Source organism: Mixophyes fleayi, chromosome 3 (genome assembly GCF_038048845.1).
Source record: "Mixophyes fleayi isolate aMixFle1 chromosome 3, aMixFle1.hap1, whole genome shotgun sequence".
In the NCBI taxonomy this organism is placed as follows: domain Eukaryota; kingdom Metazoa; phylum Chordata; class Amphibia; order Anura; family Limnodynastidae; genus Mixophyes; species Mixophyes fleayi.
In genome coordinates, this window is record NC_134404.1 from 92,088,779 (window position 1) to 92,110,488 (window position 21,710).

Here is a 21,710-nt window from a genome sequence, read left to right on the forward strand (position 1 = left end):
ACTGACGTTGATAAGTGAGCTCTTTTAGTCATTAAAACAGTAACATTTTTATCTTAAAATACTGCTTAGTATGGATAGCTTAAATGGATCATGAGAGTGAGGAGACATAGGGACTGTATTTATTGCATGTTTTACTTTTGTGTGTTTTTATAATGTTCTTATTACATTATTTGAAGTGCATCTAGAAATGCACTTTCCCATCTAAAATGTGCAAATTGAAAATATAGGTGGAAAAAAAATTCTTTATTAAAAAGACAAATATTCTGCATCACCCCCACTTATCAGGAATTACCCCTATATGCCACATCTCTACCAACTGAATTTTACTTAAATAATTGTGCTAAATTAAATCTCGTTTTTCCATGTGGATGTATAGTTGAGTATATTCATATGCTTAGTCCGCACTCACAGACAATACCCCGCTAATCCCATCGGAAGAAGCACAGTTTTGCAAACTCACAGATGCCACCATTTTCATGTGTAAAATGTGGGTGAGTGTGCACAAAAAATGGGCATAAATAGCATTTGCACTTTTGTAAATAACGCTTGAGTCTAAAAGGTGACAAAAAACACCCAGGCTTATGAGCAATACGACAATGTACGTGGATTGTGAAATTGAACTGACACAGCTATTTAACCTACCGAAAAATTAAGTGCATGTTTGGCTTTACTTCCAGGTCTAAAGATGACTCCACATATATGGAGATGAAGATCATTATTTGCCCTAGTTTCTAGTCATACCTGTTTTTTACTGTGTATCCAGATATCCACACATGGTATAAGCACACCATATTTATGCAGGTTATTACTCTTCAATGTGATTTTAATTTACTGTGTAAGACAATTATATCATTTTCATATATAGCGTTGGCAGATGGTTTTAGTTTCTCTAATTCCAGTGTATCCTGTTCTTTTTTAACCATTTAGTTTATACACTCACAACAATTTTCACATTTAGACAGTAAATTGCTTTCAACAGGATTACTTTTTTTTCTTTACTTTTTTACTTTATTACTTAGTTTTTATATATATATATTGTCAGTTGACATTTTATTGTCCAGGTGATTCATGGCTGCATGACCCTGCCATGCTGTTATCAAACCAATAGTGTACATTTGCCAAATAAGACGAAATCATTAATTTCTATAGAAATTAAATTATAAAAGTTCTACTTATTCATATCAACTAGACCTTTGTGAAGTTGATTTAGTTCAGCTGTAGTAGGCTGTGCACCTTGCTGTTGATTGATCTTGGTTAATGTAATCAACCAAAGCCATTAAGGAATTGGGACACAGTGTCACGCTGGAGGAGAATCTCTGGACTGAGAGGCATCTTTTCACTCTGGTAAACAGAGAGATATCTCCCAACTCCCCTCTAATCGAGAATGCAGACCCACTGGATGACAGAACAGCCCGTCAAAATGGGACTGTCCCATCGAAATTGGACAACTGGGAGGTATGCTCTTATTTGTTAAGCCTAAGGCAACAGTCTCATAAAAGGATAAAACTGTAATACTTCTGCAATTTAATTAACCAAAAGCTATGTGCTACATGCATAACAGGGCTTATATAATAAAACGGTGCAAATAGAACACATGCTGTAACTCACAGCAATCAATTAGATATTAGTTGTTACACTTTGTAACGCTACATTCCTACAGTGTTCTGTTAAAAATTACACCAAAAGCTAAAACAAAGATATACTCTGCATTAATACTTAGAGGAGTACCACTTAAAGTCACCAAGTTTAGTGTTAGTGCAGCATATTCCAAATTGTGCTAAATATTTGTTTCTGCATCTCTTATGTTATATCGCTTTGTAGCTCTCCTTCTTGTGTATGAAGAGAGACAGGCCTGCTTTCTTTTCCACATAGTAACCAGTGAGTTTCTGAATGATCTGCAGAGGAAAAAGTAGATGAAAGGGTTCAGACAGGCGTTTAAGGATGAAAAAAACAGGGTGCTCTCTTTGGCATAAAAAAGTGTGTTCTGAGCCCAGCACCTGAACACATCTCGGGTTTGACTTATTGTATATGGAATCCTAGCAAAGTGGTATGGGACAAAGCAAATGAAGAATACGCCAATTATAATAAACACTTTCACGTTCACTCTTTTTCTGGATTCTGTTTGTTCTCTTCTAGTTCTTTTGAATGACTGGAACAGCTTTTTGGTTATAAGGAGATAACAGACCACTACAAAGGCAAAAGTTACCCAGAAGATTATCTGGCATATGAAATTCACAATTTCATGCCAAATCAAGCCAAAATCAGACTTGAGGTTTGCACAGTGTCTTACGGTTTCTGATGTTCCAGCCTTGTTGGTAAAAATCATATTGGGTAGTGAGAGGGAAAACATAATTATCCATATGGCGGCCGACAAGATCTTGACTGAAAGTAGGTTTGTCGTACAAGAGTTGCTGAACGGTCTGACAGTTCTCTGATAGCGATCAAGAGTTATAAGTCCAAGGAAAATAATGCTGATGTACATGGTAAAATAGAACACAACTGAGGTGTATCGACAAGCAAAGCCCCTCACTGGCCAAAGTCCAAGTCTCGTATCACCTAGAATCTTGAATGGAAATGTCATGATCATTAGAGAATCAGATATAACAGAGTTTTTCAGGAAAATGATGAAGTTGGATTTACTTGGCAACTGGAAAAACACAGTAATTGCTAAGCCGTTCATAATAGTCCCAGCGATGAATAAAATTGAGTAGAGCACAGGGAAGAGCACTTGGTTGATATGGTTATCTCTAGAACATGTCACATTACTAGCACTATAAGTAATGTTGTGTAGTTTAGTGTCTGCTATAACGTCTCTAAATCCTAAAATAAAGAAGAGAGAAGGGATTATGTAATTAAACATTGATTTATTTTTAAAAGCACTACAAATATATATATTTTTGTTATGTGTATCATATTACAAGGCTGATTATTAGAATTAAATTAAAGATAAAATATGTGTTATTTAATATGGATGATATATAGTTCTTATAATGTTTCATAAACTTCTCAGAACTGAAAATATCTTGGCGGTAGTATGTGTTATATTTGCATAGAAAAACAAAAAATCCTATTGAAAAGCTATGGAATAGTCCAACAGATAACTTACAAGATGAAAAGATTGGGGAATGTAGGAGACAATTCGTTTATTATATAAGGAACACACAATTTCAAATTGCATAAATATGGATGTTTTTGACAACAGCTGTCTCTGGTACAGAAATTGTGTTTACGTCATTCCTTAAATGAACACCATCATGGAAAGAAAATGGTGTGTTTTATCATTCTAAATATATGGCACTATTTAAAATAATTGTGATTTCCTCTGTGTTTGGCTAGACATAGCTATATGTGCAGGTCTGGTTTCTATACATGAGCCCTGCACAGCAGTCTGTCTCAACTTCTTACTCTATCCACTCATGGGTTCTACAACAGACTCTTAAAGGCACTGAAACCTCCAACATGCAATTTGCATAATTGTGTCCAGTGCGGGGAATTGCATTAGGCAAGGGTGGATCCAGAGGGGAATGCATTTGGGGCGATCTTCGCCCCTAGTACACTGCCACCTGCCGATGAAGGGGTTCTAGTGTGTTGAAGGAGGAGCAGTGTGATGAAGGGGGAACTGTGTGATGAAGGGACACAGTGTGATGAAGGGGCCCACTGTGAAGTAGGGGGCCCAGTGGAGCAATGTGATGAAAGGGGAACTGTGTGATAATGAGAGAAAGTGTGATGAAGGGAGAACAGTGTGATGATGGGGCAGACATATCTGTAATTTGTTGCTTTTATTGTGATTTTATAGCTATATAGTATTTTACTTAAAATAAAGCAAATAACAGACCTGACCAACTTGTATCCTAAAATCAGGGCTGCCAAGAGGAATTCAGGGCCCCGGTAAAACAACTTCATGCCCCCCCCTTTTGTGACGCTGATCAACAGTGGCACAAAAGTTGATGTGGGTGTGGTCATAATATTTGGGGTGTGGCTATGCATAATCTGTGCGGGGCTAGCAGGTGAAAAGTGCTATGCCACCCTCCTACACAAAAAACTGCACTGTTGTGTACACCATTGACACAAGGGTGCAGTGCCACTTGCCAGAGTGTGAAATATGTCCCAGCACTCCTGACTTTCAGAACATCTAGCACCATAGTGTAGTATAGAAAGAATGCAGTGTGTACATAAAGAGTTCACAGTCTTGTCCTGCCCCTTACATTGGGCAGAACAGTCACCAAAAATCGGATTGTCCCACTAGAATCACAAATTTTCACAGACTGTCCTACCTGTTCTTCTCACTTTCACCACCTGTGGCTGCTGCTTTCTTTAGTTGTGGCTTATCTGGATCCTGGAATGTTGGGGGCCCTATTTGAAAAAAAAAATGGGTACATTTAGAAAATTACAACCAGCCCCGTTGTTAAATCAATAGCACCTACAAGTAATAATTAGACCTTCCTCCAGCCCCATTAAAATAATAGTATTCACATTTAATAAATAAACCTATTTCCCTCCCTCTAAACAGCACCAGCAATAAATTAATAGTATTTACATTTCAGAAATATACCTATTTCCTGCAACCATCACTGCCATTAAATAATTTATACTCCCATTTAATAAATAGACCTCATGCTCCTCAAACTCAGCCCCACATTCAATTAATAGCCCCCAAACCACCCAATCTTAAATTAATAGTCCCACTATTAAATTGCCCCACCATCACCCCACAAACAAAATAGAACCCATTAATTAACCACCACCTACCTCACACACACTGCATTGCCACAAGCCCCCTGTGCCATCACACACACATTACTGTGCCCCTTCATCTCAACCACGCTGTGCCTACTAATGATCCCACTGTGCCCCTTCATCACAACCATGCTGTGCCCTCTTATGATCACACTGCGCCCTCCATGCTGCTTTTCCCCCTTCATCACACTGTGCCTCTCTCTCCCCCCCTTTCTTCATCATACTGTACCTCTCTCTCCCCCCCTTCTTTATCACACTGTGCATCTCCCCCTTCTTTATCACGCTGTGCCTCTCCCCTCCTTCTTTATTACACTGTGGCTCCCCCCCTTCTTTGTCACGCTGTGCCTCTCCCCTCCTTCTTTATCACGCTGTGCCTCTCCCCTCCTTCTTTATCACACTGTGCCTCCCCCTTCTTTATCACGCTGTGCCTCTCCCCTCCTTCTTTATCACGCTGTGCCTCTCCCCTCCTTCTTTAGCACACCTGTGCCTTCCCCCCTTCTTTATCACACCTGTGCCTCTCCCCTCCTTCTTTATCACACTGTGTCTCTCTCCCACCCCTTCTTTATCACACTGTGCCTCTCTCCCACCCCTTCTTTATCACGCTGTGCCTCTCCCCTCCTTCTTTATCACACTGTGTCTCTCTCCCACCCCTTCTTTATCACTCTCTGCCTCTCTCTCACCCCTTCTTTATCACACTGTGCCGCTCTCCCACCCCTTATTTATCACTCTGTGCCTCCCTCTCACCCCTTCTTTATCACTCTGTCCCTTTCTGCTTTCCTCCCCTTGTCTCTTTACTCCTTTATTTACATTCTATTAGCTTCTTTCATCTCTTCTCTTCTTTTTTCTTGCTTGGTCCTCCCTGCGCCGCTCTTCCCTGAATGTGGGGCGTGACTTGATAACATCACGCCCGACATTCAGTGTGAACAGAGCAGAGGAGGGACGCCGGTGCCGCGATCACGTGAGTATTTTTTTTTGTTTTTGTTATACAGCTCCCCCCACCAACCAACGATTTAGAGCTCCCCCCCTCCACCCGGCAGAAAAAAAAAAGGACAACAGAAAAAAATTAATTGGGATTATAAAAAAAAAATCGGCGGTGCTGCGTAAAATACATTAATTTGTGTGACAATTAGTGTTGTAAGGTACAGGGCCTACAGGAATCGGGACTGGAGAGGGGGAGAAGTCAGGGTTAATTGGCAAACCATTCCCAACCCTTCCCACCTAATAGAAAAATCTTGACCCACCCCTGGCATTAAGCTACATATAGTTTTATATTCCCTCTCTGTACAGGCTATGGCTGAAATTAGGGTGTTGGGCTGCCTCACTGTTCTTTGCTGTGTTCCTGGACCTGCGATATTCATTACCCTCACCCTTTGCCACTGTGCCACACTTGTAAGCAAGTTGGACAATGACCGTATATCTGCCATCCAGATCAACATCTGAAAATCCCATTCAGATATTGATTGGGCTCGGAATCTTTTTGGGTCCATGCAATGCCACTTCAAATCTGGGAACAATGATTTTATTAGAATTTAGACAAAGGGGAGAACTAGTATACTTTTAAAGATAAAGAACATGCAAAAGTAAAGATGTGCAATGCATTTAATTATGTGCCTATTAATCTACTAAAAACACATACAGTATATAGCTATATTCTGCTTTCGGGAACTGCCTTTATAAAATGACTCTAGTCCTACTATTGCAGGATTACAGGTCCAGCTGGTAATGTGCCATGCTCAGTTAGTAATCACAGAAGATGCGGATGCTCAGTGCATTATACGTATGTATTCATTGGTGCTTACACACATTCGGCATTTAGGTACCGTACAGACCATGTATAAATGCTCTGGAAGACCTTCTGTGGGATTGTGGGTGCTGATGGATACTCACACGATGGAAATGGTATAAATTTTGCTTATTTAGTAGCACTTTAGGAACACCCCTTCATTCATTTCAGCTTTTTATTTTTTTATTCCCCCCCTCCACTAAAATACTGCTTTCGTAGACCTGAAAGCTATCTTTATTATACATGTCACTTTTGTGTGCTTACATGTGTATTTGCACGCATAGAAATTACTCCATATTACCAGAACTTGCTGAACCTTCTGAGCACTTGCAAAAACATCAGACCTATGGCGTGGAGAAATAGACACTGAGGCAATCTGCTTACCAGAAAACGCCCCTGTTTAAGCGCCTCCTCTACACCTAAAAGTTTTTAAGTTGTTGTGTTGGAGGGGACAATGCCACAGTGATAAGAGCTGCAGCTCCAACATCTAGAAGAATTTTTTCCAACAATAAAGCAGAAAACATAACTGTTTGTACAACATAATGAACAATGCTGATAATACATTCTATTTTTTTTTCAATTAATTGACTGCACATACTAAGGTACACTTTAAAAGGTAAATTTTGCACAAACAAATGTCTTTAATGATTATGACCAATAAAATTGTTGCTCATACAGTACTTCAAATTTCAGTTGGACATTTTGTAAGAAATATCGGATTATTGTGTGTTGTTTAAAAATTTTTGATTCAGAAATGATTGCTACTAAGTACTACTGCACATGATGTAAAGCTATAATTTATAGCCTGGTCCGACTTGTTCAAATCATTGAGGGGTCTATGCATCAATTAGATGTGGTACAGCTAAATATGCATCTCTGCACATAGCAGTGATGCATATTTATGTACTGCTGTAATCCACCATACTGGGGCTACTCTTGGAGCCCCGGAGAAATAACCCCTTGTCTGCGATACAGTTTCTCTACTTACTGGCAGCCTAACGCTGCCGGTGACAGGAAGAAGTGCACACTGCACTTACCATGTATCGTATTCTGTGAAGCCGAACAGGCTTCAGCAGAATTCCATAGAAAATGACAGGTAACGCCATCCTGAGCTATTTCCACAGTAAGTGGAAATTACCTTGATGCATAGACCCGAGTGTGGTATCACAACCGATCAATCAGACCAAACTGTTCTAAATTTACTTATCAGGGATCTAATCTGGTGCGAATATAATCTGTCATTAACAGGATTACAATCAAATATTACTGTTTCCTGTAAAAAAATATTTATATATGGTAACATAAGGTTACCGTATTGGGGAATCAGTGTGTGGTTAGTCTCCCACAATCCCACAAGTGGTTTCTTAAGTCACCACTTGGTGAAAACAGTAAACATTAATAACTGATTCATGGATAAAAAGAAACAAAGACAAAATGACGTGTTATAGCAGTTAGGTAACCTGAAGCTTGCATTCTTTTGTGGAACTACATTTTCCAGCATGCCAAACGATATATGAAAAGTCTTAGTTTGTCTATTTTAAGTTATGAGAGTGGACAGTATTACCTGAATATTCCATGGCTAGGTCTCTTTCTGTCTGTTATTGTAGCAGTGATGATAAATTGGTCAAGGAGCCAGGATTATCCTACTTGTTTGCATCCAGAGAGCCATAAGGTAAGTAATGTCGGATGATTCTTCCATGAGATTAGGGAGTAAAAGCAGGGAGCTACTGCTGCATGCACAGTTCACTGTATTCCAGATATACTATATCTTGCTCCTTTCTCAGTTTCTGTTCCAGATAAAAGAAAATACATTACATCTACTTCTGCTTTTATTTTGTTTCAGATGAAAAGTAAGTATAGAGCAAGTTCCTGAATATCAATAACATTGCTAATCGTAATGGTCATAGCTTAAAGTGGAGGAGAAAACTTTATGGTGTGGGTGGGTATTTGTCACTCTTGATAATGCCATGTGAAAATATGAAAGGTTTTGAAAGTGCAAACCCAACTGATGTAGAAGTGCACTAATTAAGTTCCTAGAAGAATAATTAAATGAAAATAGTAAGGAAAATTTGAACTTGTAACCTAGAACTTGAGTTGAATTACTCTATATGAGTGTTAAGCCACACCTGTTAGTTACTGAATTAAGGTGTTTCAATCAGACTGAATGCCAGAGGTGTATAAGCACCTAGCCATACAATTACCATTTGCAAAAAAAAGGGTCATTCTGAAGAGCTCAATGACTTTAAGCTTGGTATTGTGATAGGATACCACCTTTCCAATAAGACGGTTCGTGAAATTTCATCCCTGCTGAATATTCCACTGTCAACTGTAAGTGATTTTATTAGAAAATGGAAGCATTTAGGAACAACAGCAACTAAGTCATGAAGTGGAAGACAACGTAAAATCACAATGCAGGGACAAGACCGCTAAGACACATGGTGCGTAAAAGTTGCCAATGCTTTGCTGATTCCATAGCTAAAGAGTTCTGAACTTCCACTGGCATTAATGTAAGCACAAAAACTATGCAGCAGGAGCTTAATAGAATGGGTTTCCATGGCCGAGCAGCTGCATGCAAGCCTCACATCACTAAGACCAATGCCAAGCGTCGGATGGAGTGATGTAAAGAACACCGACACTGGACTGTGGAGCAGTGGAAACGTGTTTTATGGCGTGACGAATCATGCTTCTCTGTTTGGCAGTCAGATGGGTGAGTCTGAGTTTGGCGGATGCCGGAAGAACATTATCTGCCCGACTGCATTATGCCAACTGTGAAGTGTGGTGGAGGAGGGATAATAGTTTGGGGCTGTTTTCCAGGGTTTGGGCTAGGCCCCTTATCTCCAGGGAAGGGCAATCTTAATGTTCAGCATACAAAGTCATTTTGGACAATGCTATGCTTCCAACTTTGTGGCAACAGTTTGAGGAAGGCCCTTTTCTATTCCAACATGACTGTGCCCCAGTGCACAAAGCAAGGACTACAAAGACATAGTTTGATGAGTTTGTGTGAAAGAACTTGACTGGCCCGCACAGAGTCCTGACCTCAACTCCTTCGAACACCTTTGGGATGAACTGGAGATTACGAGCCTGGCCTTCTCATCCAACATCATTGTCTGACCTCATAAATGCTCTACAGAATAATTGGGCACAAATTCCCACAGAAACACTCCAACATCTTGTGGAAAGCCTTCCAAGAAGATTGGATGCTGTTATCACTGCAAAACTGCATATTAAAGTATATGTATTTGAATACAATGTCATTACAGTCCCTGTTGGTGTAATGGAAAAGCGTCCAAATATTTTTGTTCGTATATTGTATATGTCCTAGCACTAGACAAAAAACACGCTAATTCCTTTCCTTCGAACTACTCAGTGACAGACATTACAATGGGTAGGTTCCTTTTCAAATTAGGTAGAGACAGGTTAAAAACCATATTCTTGTTGAAAGGCTAACAGCTGAGTTGTCCTTTAGTTAGCAATATGCTCTGAACTCCTTACCACAAGAATGTTGTCTAGATAGGGCCATATCTTGACTCCTTCTTTCCTTAATTTTGCCATTAGAGCAACTAGTTAATGGTTAATGTTCTTGGGGTTGACACCAGCCCCGAAGGGGAGACAGGCAAACCAAATTCCAGAACCTGAGTGGTTTCCTGTGATGAGCTGCAACTTCAAAATGAAAATTGGCATCCTGAAGGTCTGTGGAATTAAGAAAATCCCATTTACTGTTGACTATGAGGATCAAATTTACAGACTCCCTTGGAAATGTCTGATATGTACAAACTTGTTGAACCTCTTCAAGTGTAGAACCATGCGAAAGCCCATGTCAACCATAATAGAAGAAGTTCCCTCTTGGATACTGATGAAACTCTATCTTGTACCCATTTCTTGCAATGTCCAACACCCACTGATCTGTGATAGAGTGGATCCATATTTCTGAATACTGTGTGATTCCATCCCCCTTCTGGTATTAATGGGGTCTGATGCCAACAATAGCCATAGTGCAGTCTTCTGAATTGACCTCCCTTCCTAAATGCCCAAAAGGACTGTTTGGATGTACTATGCATAATTTGCCTGACGTATTGCTTTCTTGGCTCATAATTTCTCAAAACTTTGAAGTGCTCGCGAGCCATAGAAGAGCACATAGCTCTCATATGCTGTTGCAAGTGTTTAGATTTACACCAAGAGGACTTTTGTATGATAGTGTGCAATTTGCCTTCAAAGAAGAGTGATCCTTTAAATGGGAAATAGGCCAGAATATATTTTGACTGAACGTCCACTGCCCATGGGTGCAACCAGAGAGCTCTCCTAGTCGCTGCTGCTGAGGTCATTGTCCTTACTGTAAAGCAATGGTGTCCAAAGATATCTCGCACAAAACCCAATGCTTGTCAACATATATTGTCTTTTTTCTTGAACATCTAAATAAAGTGTCTCTCCCCATAATCTAAGTGCCTTTTCCTCTGAGGCAATAACTACGCCAGATTTCAAAGTGGTTCCAGATGAAATATGAAGCTTCTTAAAACAGCTCACTATCATCAATAGGGATAGCAATTGTGGATGACATACTAGCCATGAGTGCATCCAACTTTGGCACCAAGCTCCACTTCTGAGCCTCCTGAATTAATGCTTCTCCATCTGTGCCAATTCTTTATAAATCAGTTACTACACCATCTAATGTACAGGGAACACGCTACCCATTATATTGTGATCTTTAAAAATGGATTTATGAGTCTCTGTGGGAGTTGGTTCCTTGCCCACACCTATAGATTTGTATATACTGTATGCTTAAGCAGAATCCCCACATTGTCTAAATTAAACATCCTAGGCGACTCTTTAATCTCTCTGGAGTTATTTCTAGAGGAATCCTCCAAATTCTCTGGAGAACTATATTCTCACTGTTTCATTCTCTAAATCAATGCTTGTTTGAGACCTTTTGCTCTTTAACCCTTGTATGGTACATAGAGCTTCTTTAGTCATACAGTCATCATATAGTATGATGATTTTCTATAGGCATTGTAAAAGATTCCCTCATCCAGACTATAAGTTCATTGTACTGCTTAGGGGGGGTTGAGTTGTTTCCTTGGGCTGGGAAATGTATGTTGTGCTAAAGACTCCTCCTGAATCAATCAATAAAGGTTTATCACAGGCTCCACAAATTTTATGTATTCATCTGTACAAGCTCCGCAAGAGTAATTAAGAGATCTGACATTACAAAGTACAGTGAATATGTACACATAATCAAACACCCCTAATATGCCAAGTGCGGATTCCCTTTGGCTGTTTGGGGTCTGACTCAGGCTACATTCCACTGCCAGTTCTGATTGTTGTACACAGGATGACGTTCCCCAAGGCATGGAACACTTTAGAGCAGTTTGAGTCTAATTGTAGCCTAGTCTTCATCTTGGTGTCCACTAGCCTATGACAAGGTGTGCAAACCGCCACAGTCTGAAAAAATGACACAAATTCAAAACTACTATACCAGATCTGCTCCTAGAGGTAGCTGACTGGTGTATCCCTGGCTAGCCAACACAGTCTGCTGCTTACACCACAGTATGGAGACTTGCTGGGACCAAAGGAAAGGCAAGCCCCTGTACTACATCTATGTATGTAAAAGGCTAACGCTGCTCCTCACCTTTATAAGTAGGGGCGTCATCTGGGCTGTTCTTCATTTGATAGCATGTGGCATTGAAGGTGTGAGAAGTCAGCTGGAACTCACAATGGTTTACAGTATCTTCTGGGTGTGAGGTGAGGAGGCAGATGCAGATGTCAGGTAATGATGTGACTGGCAGCAAATAATGACATTGATTATAAGCTTGTATAATTGCTTAATGTTGTCCCCCCTGAACCTGTCTGTCTAAACCATGAGGGGTTAATATCACTGGCAGTCCTAAGCCTGATGTCAAGCTTCATATTAGATGCAAACCAGAACTGCATAAGACCAGAAGAAGCTCATACACATTGTACAGCTGTGATGGGCACCAGCCAGCTCTCTGAGCCATCACCTGAGCCTCCAACTCCCTTCTGCTTTATTGTCAGATTTGTTTGATGTGCTATTACAGATAGGTATCTCTATATTTGGTTAAATGTATTGTTTTAACTTATTATTGAGATTCAGGGTAATGTGCGGCCCTTTTTGAAGGTGAGAGGGCCAGACCATGCGGCCCGGAAGTGCATCAGGTTGTCTATTGCTTTTTTTCAGCATGGTATGAGAGTATTATGGTCCAAGGCTGCCTTAGGGCCTGGCCAACTCACTCATTAAATGAGAGAGAGGGTGTTAAACAAATGAACAGAGTAATAAGTAAAGGAAGAGGATCGGTGTATTCTTAAGTGACATGGAACAGGAGAAATTGGTAAAAGACTGTGCCCTTGTTTTGACATCAAAGGACGGGTGGTAGTAAAGCACAACAGGCTAAATCACGGACAGCCCATCGGTGAAATAGGAAATTATTGAATTTAGATTGGATTGAGAATTGTGGATTTTACAATTAAACACATGTGTTTTTGTACTCAATGCTGGAAAGAATGATATAGATTTATTTACATCATTGGATTATTCAATACAAAGGCATGGACACATGGACAGTGTTTTCATAGAGTTATAATATCAAGATGTGGAAGATCATTTGAAACTGGTTCTAGATACCTTAATGCAGATGATTATATGTGTAACATTTTATGAATATATGATACAATGTTATTGTTATTTGCCTATTTTTAGCAGATTTGTTTGTTGTTTGTTTTAATAAATAAAATTATATTTTTAACCATTTCATGAGCTCATTTATGTGTATTGGCATTTAGTTTCCAGCACTATTAACCTTTTGTAAAGCTTGAAATTGGTAAAAGACTCTGAGAAGATTTACACAACAAAATGTGGTATATAGAGAAATATTTGTGAAATAGGAATTGCGTTGAGTTCTTTTCTTCTTTTTTTTGAGCCTTTAGTTCATTCCACATTCCTGGGATAAATGATTCACAGGAATTAACAGTTACCAAAAAAGGGTTCAACATGATCTTTTAACTAGTAAAAAAAATAAAACACCACCTGCCGTGCCTATTGATAGAGATATGAAAAGATATAGGGAAAGAGGAGGAGCTGTATTATACAACTTCCCAATATAGGTAAAATATATGACCCAATATAGAAACCGTCAGGGTTTAAATTTAGGACTAACAGGAGGCAGAAATTCCGCATTGGCTGGTAGTTTATATTTGTAAATGTGAACTAAGAATTCTGTATTTTATTTAGAACTAGAAAGTAGTTTATTAGGTCTTATATATTGGTTGGTAGCAGTGTTCTGGGGATGTTTGTGTGTTTCTCATACATGTCATGGCCCCAGTTGCATTAATTAAGACATTCAGTGGGCAGCTCAAGTGCCTGGAACACAAAGGGGCCCACGCAGTGTAATCAGCTGCTGACCACGCATGCAGATTATGTCAATGGCCTCTAACATTTATAAACGTCCAGTTGATATGGATCACATTTTTTTCTGACAAACCAGCAATTGTCACCTAAATGCTGGCCAGTTTGGTCAAAGTCAACAATATATCTGTATAATCTGTATAATGGGCAGCACAGTGGCCTAGTGGTTAGCACTTCTGCCTCACAACACTGGGGTCATGAGTTTGATTCTTGACCATGGCCTTATCTGTGTGGAGTTTGTATGTTCTCCCCATGTTTGCGTGGGTTTCCTCCGGGTGCTTCGGTTTCATCCCACGTTCCAAAAACATACTGGTAGGTTAATTGGCTGCTATAAAAATTAACCCTAGTCTCTCTGTCTGTCTGTCCCCCTCTCTGTGTGAGTGTGTGTCTATATAAGGCAATTTAGACTGTAAGCTCCAATGGGGCAGGGACTGATGTGAATGAGTTCTCTGTACAGCGCTACGGAATTAGTGGCGCTATATAAATAAATGATGATGCTGATAACATGGAGGGAGCTATTCAGCTAAGTACTCTTTTCACGAAGAGTTTCCAGCAGAGACCAACACTGTTTCTTTTTTTCTAAAAAGCCTTATGAGATATGCCTTCACATAAACATCATTGTGAAAACAACAATTGTCTACCATAACCTAAAAATGTTTTCCAGTTGACTTAAACACAGTTTTCCAATGCGTACACGGTGCTCCACTCTGATGTCTGAACACAGCCTGCGTTGTAATTGATTCCTGTCTCTCTAGTACAATATACTATATTGATTAGCACATTATAGTGATAGTTAACACTATAATCTATATATATAAAAGGCTAACGCTGCTCCTCACCTTGATAAATACACATTCAAAACACCTAATAATTGTTGTAAAATGACTCTTTTGTGTACTTGACTATTTCTAGTATACTAGATTTTTCTCATTTCTAGGGCTTTTTTTTGATTGTATACTTAGATTTTATGGCTGGCAGTTACTATTCATAATGACCTTTACTATTCAAAACTGACTCGATTTGCTATCCATTCATTTTATTTCCACTTAGTGTTAAATTCATAGGAATATACTAATTAATTTAAGCACCAAAGTTTAACTGCGATGCCACTTAAAAGGCAAATGTCTGCTCTGAGAGTAACTGCACAGGAAGAAGCAGCAAAAAGACGAAGGGCAAATTGGCGTAAAGCCCGGCGACAAACTATGATGGCTGATGACCAAAGATAATGCAAATGTGGTCGTCATGGCCATGCAAATATGACTCCTCAGCAAATTGCCCATCACAGAGAAAAACAATCGAGGAGTGAACAGGAGAGAGGTAATATTACGTCAACACCAGGGCCGTAACTAGGGCTGTGCGACGGGCGACCGCCCAGGGCGCAACGCTGAAGGGGGGCGCAATTTAGGAATATTTTAGGTTAATTTGGTTGAAATTGAGGGCTAGGAGGGCGGCATTTGTCTTTCTCGCCCCAAGCGCTAGAATTCTAAGTTACCGCTCTGGTCAACACCTGGTCAACACTCCAGCAAACAAGGAACCACACCATTCTTCATGTCGGTAACTTTGATTAAAGAAGTATTTATGCTTATAACTGTGGTCCTATGGACAGTATTTGTGAATTTTGCTGCACTAAGCACTTTGCGGCTGAGCAGCCATCTGACAAACTATTTAATTAATGCTTCCACAAGGGTAAAGCCAAATTGGGTGCAAAAAGATCAGCCCCTGTTATTGAGCACTTAATGAAAGGACAGCATAAACATCCAAAATATGTATTTGACAACATAAGATCGATTAATAGTGCTTTAGTATTTGCGTCTATGGGTGCTAATATTGCGCCGCCCAGGGGAGGGCTGGCAAATTTCAGCCCGGGTGGCAAGACTCCACTCAGCAGCCTATTTTAAAGGAAAAAAATGCAGGTGGCCCAATGACCCAGCACAAGGTAGCCCACTATGGGACCAGCCCGGGGGGGGGGCAGATGCCCCCCAGGCCAGCCTGCCCCTGGCGCCGCCACCTAGCTATGATTCCTATTGTTTCCAAATTAATGGTCAAGTTTACCATCCAGCAGGAACTTTGCATCCAGCAAGTGAGGACCAACAATAGTTTGCGCATTAGACCCAGATGAAGCTGCAAATCAGAGAATGAGGATTACATCAAATGCAGAGTGCAGTCCTGACCTGATGTAAGAATTAAGTACTTTCATGTCTCAATCTTACTCTTATTTTTTTTCCATTATTTCGAAGGGCTTTTGAATAGTGTGATATATAATATTGCACCTTTTTCATTTTTATACACCGATATGTTCTCACAAATAATACCTCACTGCTCCAAATCCATAGAAATGTATGACACAGTGCAATAATAGTTTAATGTATACTGTATGAAAAATGTCATGATATAAGTATGTTAGTAATTAATTTCTGAAATACTGATTTAGAAAAATGAATCAATCAGTCCAAATAAAAGATTAATCCAGATGCATTATTTGCACTTCACTTGGCAGACCAAAGGATATTACAATTCATGTACAATTATATCCAATGTGGTGGTAAGAGCCATAGAACTTCATCAGATGAAATGGCAAAGCATTCTTCAAATAAGCACTATATTGTGCTACTATACCCTAGGCTACATGGGAGTGAATAGCAGATGCTATGTGCTTTTGTTTACTTAAGCTGTGTGTATTTACTTTGAAACAGTAATTAGCCTAAGCAAATATCCATTTATGCAATAATCCCTCTTTATAAAAACATTGCCAAATTTGGTAATCATGAAACTGTTGGTGATTCTATTAGCTAATTATCATTCTTGAAAGAACAAATGTTTGCTTTTATTGAATGGCAACAATAGAGATTTCTCAGCTAAGTTCATCATAGGTGAATTAAAGAGGCCTCAATGTTTCTATGTGTTATTGATACTGTAGGTCAGGATATTTGTCATGTCATACTGTACAAATAATGTCCTGTGTATACAATCAATGTACAGCCACTTGTTTTAGAAGATAAAAATGCCCATTTAATTTCCACAAATAAATCTATTAGAAAGGAAATCAAAACCCTAAATCAGAATAGGTATAACATTTAGAAGATGTAACATTGAAAATGATATATTTTGTTTGAAAAAAAAAGAATAAAGCACATAGGCTATGATCCTATGATCTTGCGCTGGAGCTAGCATGGTTGAAATAAATTGGAAACATTTATAAAAACTGGTGAACAAGTAATTATGCAAAACAAAGGTGCTGTAACCCATAGCAACCAATTTGATTCTAAGTAACTTAATTTACACGATACAAACAAACATCTGACGACTGCCATACACGACAAGACCTTTTTTCATAAATGTACCACAGTGTCAAAAGCTCATTTGTCAGTGTCACAATGTGATTTTTTTTTGCACTGTTTCAGTTTGTATTGAGGTTTAGCTGCCTTTGAAATATTGTTTCTTATAAAATTCATTAAATAAGGGAACATAATAATCTTGTTGCAGAAAATAATGATGTGGCTGAAATACTCGTGGGTGTGGCTTGTCCCAAAGGGGTGTGGTACCAATTAATAAAGTAGTTAAAGGGATTTCATGGAGTCCTTATTTAGATTTTGTGAAACTACACGTTCCACAGCAGCCACTAGTAGCCATAAGCGTGCTGTTTCTACAAGCTCCAGCATGCAATATAAGCCAGTGGCTGCCAGGGCTTGCTGGGATATATAGTGCCACAATAGCTGGGGCCACTGGAACATATATTTGCCACTCCAGTGGTTCCTATTTTAATCAATTACTATTACTTGGTTGACTAGGGGTCAAATGTTTTAAGTCACGAGTTTCCAGCGGGTTTGAAAAGTGGAGCTGTTGCCTATGGTAACCAATCAGAATCTAGTTATCATTTATTTAGTGCATTCTACAAAATGAAAGCTAGAATCTGATTGATTGCTATAGGCAACATCTCCACTTTTCAAACCTGCTGAAAACTTGCAGCTGGATACATTTATTCCTAAGAAGGGGGCTTGAGCTTGTTCACATTATGACAGGGTGGGGCCAATACTGTGGGTTTCCTTGGTTTAGTGTGATCATGCTCAGTTTGAGAAGCCTAATGCTGGCTACCTCCTTAGGAAAAAAAAAACAACACTTGCCACTGTGCTTTCGCTAGCTTGTCAGCTACAATTAGTCCCAATTTACATTTAGAATATTTAATTACTTTTGCCATGTGTCCCATTATTGTGCACCGGTGCCTAAGCTCTCCAGTTACACCACTGTTATATCTATTGCATTAACCTTGTGTTGTGTACCCTCTGTCATCATCATTGAAAGAGGGCAACCAATTACCAGTTAGCCTCCAGACATGATCTGAAGCATGAACCATGTATGGCAGTAGGGCAGGATCCTCCCACATGTATGGCATCATTCACTTTGAAAGCTTTCCACAGTGGACACTGACAGGAAAAAGTTATGAAAATACACCTGTATGTGTCATCTTATATTCATCTACAGTAACTTCAATTGTAGCCAAGTGTTTAAAGCAGGAAATGTTGTTTGTAGGTATGACAGGTGAATGTATACAAATACAGACATTGGAAATTGTCTGGAAATAATCTCAATTTTGTCAAACTAAAAACAGCTGTAGTGATACCTGTATTGGTTTACCTTTCATTGAAGGTCAAAACAGTTCTGGTTCAATACAAAAAAAAAAAGAACAATTAAAAAGTTGTTCTGAGTAAGATGTTTCCATGACTGGGCCTCCTTTATGGAGCGCACTGGAAGAGCAGTGCATAAATTGCATACTCTTTGCTCTTGAGAGATGCCTCTGCAAAGTGCGCCTAGGCAGGCAGAGGTGGAAAAGAACATCTAAAGGAGCAATCTGTACAAACGTGCACATCTCACAAGTGCAATCTCCGACTATTGTTATGAAACGGGGGGTTTTTCACTTTTCACTTTTTCTCCTATAACGTTGTTTGGTCTTAACTTCATTTTGGCTTTGATTAATCATTGTGAGTGAGGGGACATCAGGACTGTGTTTATTACATGCGAAACTTGTATGTGTGTGAAGCTTTTGGTTACATTAAATCTGCTTTTCTACCCAATGTGCAACATAATAGCACAAATGCGACTCATTAAACATACAGGATGAGCTCCAAGGAATGCCAGCTCTGAGCTGTTGTAATATTTAAGAATTTTGCACAAAGCTGTTTGTTGTAAATGCCACATCTTGCTCTGTAAATCTATGTGTTTTGGTAGAACTATAGGTGAACTTGCACAAATAGAAAATACACTCTAGGATTAAAGTTCACATCTAAAAAAATAAAAAATCCATTACGAGAATACCATTTATTATTACACCGTTGTCTCTGCTCCTGTCATAGCAGCAAAGTGCCAGCTCTCCTGTCTATACACAGGCAGCACAGCTTGCATGTACAACACTGAGTTTTACCTGTATGAATATACACTAATTTACATTTATCTTTACAACATGTGATTTCTTTCTTTGAGTCCAGAACTACTTTAATGTTAATGTATTTTAACTTGTAGGAAGCGTCGTCGAGTCACGAATGTAACCAGAGAATGATTCTCCTATATGGAGTGGGCAGAGAGCGTGCTGAGGCCAGGCATCAGTTGCGGAAATTAACCAAAGATCTTTTGAAGATTTTGAATACAAATGGCACAGGTGAATCTGCTGGTAAATTATTTTATTATATTTAATATCATAATATTTTTTTTTAGATGTGTGATTTCTATTTCTTAGATTATTTTCCCTACTTTATATGATTTAATTGTACTACACAATAAGATTATGTATTCTTTGTATTATTGTTTGGAATTTTTACATATAAAGCTATAAAATTGACCCAAAAGGAGAACATTTTAGAAGGAAAGAGGCACCAGGGCATTAAAGTATAAAATAGAGAATGTCCCTCTAGATGAGGGAAAGGTTTGGAGGTACTACCTGCAGTAACATGCATTTTATTGAACATATAAACATTTATTACAGTACATATATATTCAGGGGTCGGCATTGTGTCCATATATGAGAACACAGATGTCTGTTTTTATTTTTATTTTTTTTGAAACCTCTGTTATTGATAAAGGAAGGTGTATGGGGAAATTAGGTGAAATCCATGAGGGTGAGGGAGTGGAGGCTTCTGCACAGTGGTGTTGCCCCAGCAACATATTGTCCCACAGAGACGTGAAGGAGAGACAGAGCACAAATAGGATGCAACACACTCACAGCCAATGTAAGTGTCTGCTGTGCACCCAGGGCCGGACTGGGACTAAAAATCAGCCCTGGCATTTAAAGTACACAGGCCCATCTCAGTCCCAGCACAAAATGAACCGTGCCGAAAAGGGCGTGCCCACATTGTGTTTTGGGTGTGGCCAACATGTGGCATTGATACATATATTATAATAAAACATTACATTTATCACGCCCTCCCAGTCACATCACGCCATCCCCAGCCCACTGGGGATGCTTCTGGTGCTGCTGACATCCATCAGGGTGGGAACTTCCTGTAGAGTGAGCAGGGAAGCTCTTTGTCTCACAAGATTACCAAATCTTGTGATACTTGGAGCTCCTAGGCTTCCTCTGCAGGCTGTGTCCTGTCCGGGAACTGAGAGCAGCTATCAGTTTCCTTCCCCTAACATGCTGCATTAAGGCTCAGGGGGCCCAGGGTATTTAAGACAGCTGGGCCCCTATTATGTAACATGGTTATCAATTTAGACAAATACACAGGCAATACTGTGTGCACTACTGTTAGAAGCACACAGCTCTGCCTTCACAAGCAGTAAGTTGTGAAGCGGGACATACCTCCCAACTGTCCTTGCAGTTAAACCAAATCCTGACTAAGTGAGACAGTCACCCAAATTCAGGACTGCCCCACCAGATTCAGGACAGTTGGCAGACTGTCCTGCTCTCTCCTACCTGTCTTGGTCACTTTCACTGCTTGTAGCAGCTGGTTTCTTTAGCTCAGTTCTTTCTTGTCTTTATCCTGGAATATGAGATCCCCAATTCTGAAAAAAATGGGGTACATGAGATTTAGAAAACTCCAACTCACGTTTTATAATTAGGCCTCCCTCCAGTCCCCACAATAATAATATTCACATTTAATAAGTATACCTATTTCCCTTCAACCAGCCCCAACATTAAATTAACAATATACCCATTTACTCAAAACATATTTCCCTCCCTGCAGACAGTCTAAGTAATAAATTAAATAGCATTAAAGTTTAATAAATATAGCCATTTTCCACAACCATCGCCAGCAATAAATAATTCATATTCACATTTAATAAATAGCCCTCCACCCCAAAATCAGCACCATATTCAATTGATAGCCCTAAACCACCCAAGCATGAAATTAAAGATTCCTTCACCTCAACTTAAATAGTTAGCCCCCACCTACACTCCACCATTAAATAGCCTACCTCCCACACTATATTAAGATCCTCCCTTCCCTCACATATTATATTAAAATACTGCACGCACAAACACACTAATATATACATGGCCCCACACACACTAATATATACATGGCCCCACACACACACTAATAAATATATATATATATATATATATATATATATATATAGGTCCAGACTTCACACAATGTACTGATACACACACAATTGCCAGCCAGACACCACCCCCCCAGGGAGAGACACAGCCAGCCCCCCACCAGTGAGAGATGCAGCAACCGCGAGCCCCACCAGTCAGAGACTCAGTGACAGCGACAGCCAGCCCCCCCCCAAGTCAGAGACATAGTGACAGCGACAGCCAGACACACCCCCCTAAGTCAG

The 21,710-nt window shown here is 39.6% G+C and overlaps 3 protein-coding genes across 5 annotated transcripts in view; 1 reads left to right on the forward strand and 2 right to left on the reverse strand.

Annotated features, from left to right (window-relative positions):
• P2RY13 (purinergic receptor P2Y13) overlaps nucleotides 1-8,177 on the reverse strand; it is a 38,003-nt gene extending 29,826 nt beyond the window's left edge. Inside the window, exon 1 of the mRNA XM_075201977.1 lies at nucleotides 8,085-8,177. The gene's annotated coding sequence lies outside the window, so the exon portion shown is untranslated. The remainder of the gene's footprint in view (nucleotides 1-8,084) is intronic.
• The window catches only part of MED12L (mediator complex subunit 12L), a 468,926-nt gene that overhangs the window by 278,826 nt on the left and 168,390 nt on the right, over nucleotides 1-21,710 (forward strand). For 2 of the 3 annotated variants that reach the window (XM_075201969.1, XM_075201971.1), the window contains exon 16: nucleotides 19,449-19,596. In XM_075201969.1, the coding sequence (XP_075058070.1) occupies nucleotides 19,449-19,596 (148 nt within the window). The remainder of the gene's footprint in view (nucleotides 1-19,448; nucleotides 19,597-21,710) is intronic. The other variant, XM_075201970.1, reaches the window with a different exon arrangement.
• P2RY12 (purinergic receptor P2Y12) lies at nucleotides 1,502-8,173 on the reverse strand. Its single transcript, XM_075201975.1, has 2 exons — nucleotides 8,085-8,173; nucleotides 1,502-2,820 (listed from the first exon to the last, which is right to left on the reverse strand). The coding sequence occupies exons 1-2, from the start codon at nucleotides 8,095-8,097 to the stop codon at nucleotides 1,778-1,780; spliced, it is 1,056 nt and encodes a 351-aa protein (XP_075058076.1). The 5' UTR covers nucleotides 8,098-8,173; the 3' UTR covers nucleotides 1,502-1,777.